General features: G+C 23.2%; 1 protein-coding gene across 1 annotated transcript; it reads left to right on the top strand.

Annotated features, from left to right (window-relative positions):
- Nucleotides 1-1,028: 1,028 nt before the first annotated feature.
- LOC145829998 (uncharacterized) lies at nt 1,029-3,787 on the top strand. The gene is made up of 6 exons (XM_082937888.1): nt 1,029-1,105; nt 1,453-1,515; nt 2,011-2,154; nt 2,747-2,839; nt 3,190-3,253; nt 3,576-3,787. The coding sequence occupies exons 3-6, from the start codon at nt 2,014-2,016 to the stop codon at nt 3,626-3,628; spliced, it is 351 nt and encodes a 116-aa protein (XP_082794014.1). The 5' UTR covers nt 1,029-1,105; nt 1,453-1,515; nt 2,011-2,013; the 3' UTR covers nt 3,629-3,787.
- Nucleotides 3,788-6,572: the final 2,785 nt, after the last annotated feature.

The following is a 6,572-nucleotide window of genomic DNA, read 5'->3' as shown; positions in this document are numbered from 1 at the left end:
GGCAAGTAACATGTAAATTTGTTCAAAGACTTAGAAAACTATTTAGAACGACTTTACACAAAACTTTAATACAACTAGACAAACTTTAAAATTTATGACAAAAATAAGAAAGCTGGTTTACTAAAAACGTTATAAAAACTACAGTAATTTAACTTAGTTGATTGTGTATTTTTTGTCATTAAGATTCAGTGGGCGTTGCTGTTACTGCTTTTGATATTGAATTTCAAGTATGTAAGGTTTAATACATTTTTCTTTTATTTTACTTCAGTATGCACTAACTTACTATTTGTAAGTTTTGCTGTAATTGGTCATGAATTTTGTTCTATAAGTATTTGTAAGAATTGAAAGTTTAAAAAAACTTATTAAAATTACAAAAGTTTAGGTTTACAGTAACAGCTTAAACGTAATGATGAAAGAAGGTCTTACTGATAAGCAGCAGTTGAAATTAAACTCACAGAAGTTTTGTGTGTATTCGTCGAAAATCATAAAGTGCCATGGGGTTAGTTTTACTTGATATTGAAACTTTTTAAAGTTAGTTGTATTGATTATTTGTACCGCTAGTTTATAAACTTTTTTTTTCAATAGTTTTTCACAACACAGTTTTTTTCCCTTGCGGGAATGTAAGCTGTAGTATTTCTAATTCGGCTCTAAATTTTTGAACAAGAAGTACTGTAATCGACAATCTCACTAGGAAGTAACGTTGTAATAAATTAAATTAAAATTTTTGAACTAGTAACTTTTTCCTTAGGAAAATTTTATCGATTAAAATAAAATATAAAGTTTAAAGTTCTTTTTGTAATATGTAGTTTGTACATCTTATTGTTCGTAATTTAGTGAAAAAATGTGAAACTAATTTAAATTTAGTTTCTTCAAACTTTTACAACAAAGAAGAAGTTATTTTAATAGTTTTCATCCTTAAGTGCTTCAAAGCTTTTAATTTATGTTTACAACAACATTAAAAATATTTATTATAATAAACAAAATTCAAATATTTGATAGGTTAATACTTTTATGATAGGTACTGACAATTATACTGACAGTGTTTTTCATAATAGAAAACTATAACACAAATTCTTATGAAGCTTTAGTCCTATGTACCGGTTCAGTAAGTTCCGTTATTGAATTTTAGTTCGTTTAATTTGCTGCACTTATTTTGATCACTCTAGAAGTTTCGCTTATAGTTTTTAATGTTTTCGTTTTAGTTTTTGAAAAGTCTTAATTTGAAATTTTTTATAAATTTATAGTAATTGTACAAGATGTTTTCATTTTAATACAAAAAAATAGTTTGATTTTAAAATTAATCAAAAAATAGTATAAAATGTATAAAGTTATGGCTACTTTTATTTTATAAATAAATTTCATTACTAAAGTTACCTGAAAAGTTCATAATTTTTATAAACCATCATAATTTTTAACAATTTTTAGCTATTACTAGTAATAATTTTTCTATAGACTTTGCTTTTAGGAATTTTCTTAATCTTATTCGGCGTAGAAGGTATAAAAAAACAGAAAAAAGTTAGTTTTTATTTAGTATTTTTTTAGTAATTACTTTTTCACTATCCAATATTATACTTATCGAAAATAATTTAAATTCAACAATAAATATTTACTTCAATTGAATTAAGCACATTTAAACTAAAAAACACTGAGTTTGTATATTTAAATCATTAACTTTTTGAATACTTTGTTTCATATCTCTTAAAGCTGTTTTCATGTTAAATATAATTTTATGTTCTCTTTGGTGTTAACAAAATTGTTTTTATACAGTATTTTCAGTTACAAAGACTCTTTTTTTACTTTACAAAAACTCAATTAGCGTATAAAAATGTTGAATAGTAACTAGGTTTTTTATTTAACTTGTGAAAAAACACAGTCATATTTTTGTTGCATACGATTATACTTTAACTTTTTTAATGGTTTATAATCTTAGACAAATTTATATCTAGAAACTGTGCTACTTACCAGTATGTTAAATTGAGAAAAAACAGTTCTATTTCCTAATGCTTTTAGGGAATGAGTTTTCTGACGGCAACGTTTTCAGTCAGCATTATATTCTTCAGTTTTGTTGTAATTTTGCAAGTATTGAAATTAATCATCTTGAAACGGAAATCAAATGTTGACTCACTTGTTTGCATACTGGCAGTTACTTCAACAGTAAGTTTTTTTACTACTAAAATATTTTGATCAACTATTAAACTTAAATTTAAATTTTTGAAAATTTATAGTTTGCCAAGAAAATAAACTAATTTTTATTTGTTTTTTTAACAAATCAAACTATTAAAGTTTTAAATGTTGTTGAAAAACTAAAATATTTAAATTAGAGTTTATATAAAGCTTTTTAACTTTACAACTGTTTGGTTAAGTATGTTTTAGCAGCATAACATATGTATCTGTTAAACAAATTGGTAAATGGTTTTTCTATAAAAGTCTTATTTAATAATTAGAATGTTACAGAAGTTATAAAGTAAATTTTTGTAATAACTAAATCATTTTTATTTAAGGGATATTGCATTATGAAAAGTAAAATTTTAGTTTTAAAATTGATTTTTTTAAATTTATCTTGAAATAGTGTTTTCAAAGTTTTACAATGTGCTGACTACCTTTAGTTTTTTTAAAGCAAATTAGAGAATGGAAGAATATTTAGTTGCCTTTAAAAAATAGTTTGTAAAACTTTTATTTTAAACTGTGATTTATAATGATTATTAAAAGTGAGTTAAATTAAATAACAAGCTGTACTTTTAAACAGGTTTTATTAATTCTGAAAGGCTTTAATATGTACCTAGAAGTTATATTTTTGTTTGTGACTCATTGCAAGCATAGGAATAAATTGTGTGCAAAAGTCAGTTTATTTATCTTTTTAATTTTTTTAGTCAAAAATACGTTTTAATACTTTGTTTGTACAAGCAATTCGATAATGATTTAACTTTAATTAGCACATTTAAACTATCTTTATTCATTTACTTTTTTGTAAAGAGTTTGTTTAAATATTTTTATGACTAAAATCTTTTGCAAGTAATTCATAGAAATATTATAAAATAAAGGTTACTAAAAAAATGTAAACGATAGTAACGTGTGAACATTTTATTTCCCATATGCATGTAAAATAAAAAAGTAAGTGTAAAGTAGTGTTTATTTTTTACTACTCTTAATAGTCAAACTTATAATTAATTTAATGTTAAATATAAATAGGATTCTAACTCGATGACCGACACAGCGGGTTATGGTTCAAATGGGAATAATAAGGGCGACCCAGGTTTTTTGGAGTTTTATCTATTAACTTTTCGTTGATTGTAATAAAAAACAGTTGTTAAATAGTTAAACTAGTGTGGTTTAACTTGAACTCCAATAATATTTAACTTCAAAAATAAAAAAATTAATAACAGTAAATAACTTGATAAAAGTATTCAAAATATATCAAATTTTGATTTTAATTTTACAGAATTATTTAACTGCGTTATCTATTTAAAATACTACTAACAATTTTTTTTTAATCTGTTTTTGTAACCACTAAAAACAACTTTAACTGTGCTAAGCTTGTTTACAAACACAAGTTTATTTCTAAACTTCTTTTTCAGGCGAATTTTTAACTCAAATGGAAAAAGAAAAAAGAAAATTAAATGCAAACTAAGCGTTTAATATTTGAATGCAAATTAATTAAATAATATTTTAGATTTAACATATGCTCATTTTTATAGCTTTTATTTTTGTAAATTAGGAAATATTTTAAAATCTTTTAACGTTTTAGAAGCTTTGTGATTCAAAAAATGTTTTTACAAGTATAAATTTTATTGCTCAGAGATTTTTTTTTTCATTTCAATTGACTTCAATATGTTGACTCATTTAAAAAGCTGTTTACTTTTTTCCACTGTTTTTATTAGTTTTAGTTTTAAACCTTAAAAGACTTTAAACTGTCATCTAAAAAAAAGAATACTTTTTTGAGAAACAAACTAAAACATTTTATTTATTTGTTTAGTTATTTAAAACATATTTTAAAGAGAATACTTGTAAGTTGTTTGTTTTTTCTTCAATACTTGGTTTATTACAACTGGTTTTTAAAGTTAAAAGGACTTTTTTTACACTTAAACATAGATAACACTTTATACTACTAGCTTCTGTTGTACATTGTTTATTATACTTTTTAAACATAAAGTTTTATTGTTTACTTATGGGTTTTAAATGCAAACTCTTTTTTATTAAAGAAACTACTTTTGATTGCTTTGGTTTAAAACGAAATTACTTACAACAAGTTTGAGCCTATTAATTCAACAAGACATTTAAATACAAAATAAACTTTACTGACAGTTTTAAGAGCTGTTTAAAAACCTACATATAGTTTTTTTGAATTTAAATAAGTAGTTGTTGAGTTGACTTGAACTAGTTTTTACTTTAAATTTAAATTATATTGTATGCATTAGTTTATCTTATTAGTTTTACAAAAAAAAAACATTTATAAATTATATGTACAAATATATCTCAAAATGTAACAAGAAAAACTGAGTAAACTAACATTTTGATTTGTTTGTATTTTAAGCTTTATTATGCTTTTATAAAAATCAATCATTCCTATTCGCTGTACAGATATTTAGTTAAAATTTTGTTTAAGCTCAAAGTTGGCATATACTAATTTATTAGTGCTTTAAACCGACTAATAAATTTCACAAAAAGATTTTATTAAAATAATTTTCAAAAGCAGTTTTAATTGTAGTAGGTATCAAAGTTTTTGATAACAAGAATTTTAGAGAATTTTCATTTCACTTTTATTTTATCCTTGCTTTATTGTAGTTATGGTGAACATAATTTAAGTGGTAGCAACCTTTATATACAATTTATTTACTAAATATTTTAAATAGATTTCCAATCGTGTGTAAAATAAATTTTTTTAATGTAGTCAATTTTATAAATGATCTAATTTATAATAAAATTAGCTTTTATTAACAATACGGCGTTATTATTTTAATTAAAAAGACGTTGTTAATATATTTATCTAAATGTTTAGAATATTAAAATTTATTGTTAAAATTTGATATAGAGCTGGTATTTAAAAAAGTTGTAAGTTTAGTTCTTTATTTAATTAATCAACAGTCACATAGTTTTGTTTGTTAACGCCGAAGTTTAAAACGTTTAAACATAAAAACTTAATTTGCGGCTTATCTAAGATAAAATAAATAAAAAAAGGATTCTTAAAAGAAGTTTACAACTTTTGTTTGATAATTCAAATATCTGCTCACAACTTGTTCATGTTAGATTGTGTTTAGAATTAAATTTAAGTTTTATAACAGGGTTTCCCAAACTCATTAACTTAATCGCCCCCTTTTCAGAAATTTGAAAAAAAAATCGCCCCCCACGATTTTACAAAGAAGTTTTTCTCTTGAGTACAAACTTTTTAGCCAAAAAAGTTAAGTTCGAAATGTAATTTAGTGTGGTACTTCTTAAGAACGCACTTTTGGGTTGTGTTCAAAGTAGTTTACAGGGCTTGAGAAATTAATTTACAGTTATTCTCTTTAAAGCCAAGTAAAGTGTATTTAAATACTTAATTATTAAAAAGCCTCGTGTAATTTGTTATCAATCTTGTTTAAATATGAATTGTTTTGAAACTAATGAAACTTTTAGGTCAGTGGTGGAAAACTTTTGTAGTCAGCAGTTCATACTTACTAAAAGATCTTTTTTAGTTTCATCTCGTTAAAAAATTTAATTGCGAGCAGCCTAAATAAAAAAAAATATGTAAGAATATTAAAAAACTCAAACAAAATTGTTATAAAATGATTTACTATTATTGTGATCTAGGAAAAACTATTGTGAACTGAAAATCAAATTGAAAGCGTATTTCAAAATATTAATTATCAAAAAATTAAATTTATCTATTTTGCACAAGTAGTTTTCAAGTTACTTAGCAGTTCGAAATTTGACTGGATCTGAACCGTAAGTTACCCATTTGAAAACTTAACTAAAACCAGGCATTATAATACTCTCTCATATTACGAAATTCGGACATTTAGAAGTTAATACTAAGTAACTTATTTAAGCCGCAAAAAATACTTAAATTATTTTATAAAAAGGAATATTCTAAAATTACTATTCCAGAGATTAAAAAACTATAAAAGAATGAACAGTGAATTTTACACATAATAAAATAAATATTAAAATATAATTTCTGATCTAGTTTGAGGAAGTTTGACCGATTGGTTGATTATCTCACTTAAAAAGTGGTTTCATCAACAGCTTCAGTTAATGCAGTAAAATTATTAACTTTTATGCTAAGATATATTATAAGCGAGTTAGTTGTAAAGTTAAAAATTTAATTTTAAACTTTTTAAACTATACGTTTCGTAGTAGAACACCATGAAATAGTATTTGACTTGGTATAACATTTAGGAATCTAAACCTTAATACTAACAACTTATTTTTCTTAACTTAAATAAAAAAAAATCAAATGTTTTACAATTAGTTCTGTGAACAGAAAATAAATCAAATAAAAAAAAAATTTTATTAGGTTAAAATTTTGTTTTGTAACAGTAGCAGTCTTTTTAATGGCGTATTTAATGCTACTTAAAAAAATTCTTTCTAGCTGTTAG

This window comes from Thalia democratica, chromosome 2, assembly GCF_965202585.1.
Source record: "Thalia democratica chromosome 2, ktThaDemo2.hap1.1, whole genome shotgun sequence".
Lineage (NCBI taxonomy): Eukaryota > Metazoa > Chordata > Thaliacea > Salpida > Salpidae > Thalia > Thalia democratica.
The sequence above is the reverse complement of the archived record's forward strand: the minus strand, read 5'-3'. Positions and strand labels throughout refer to the sequence as shown.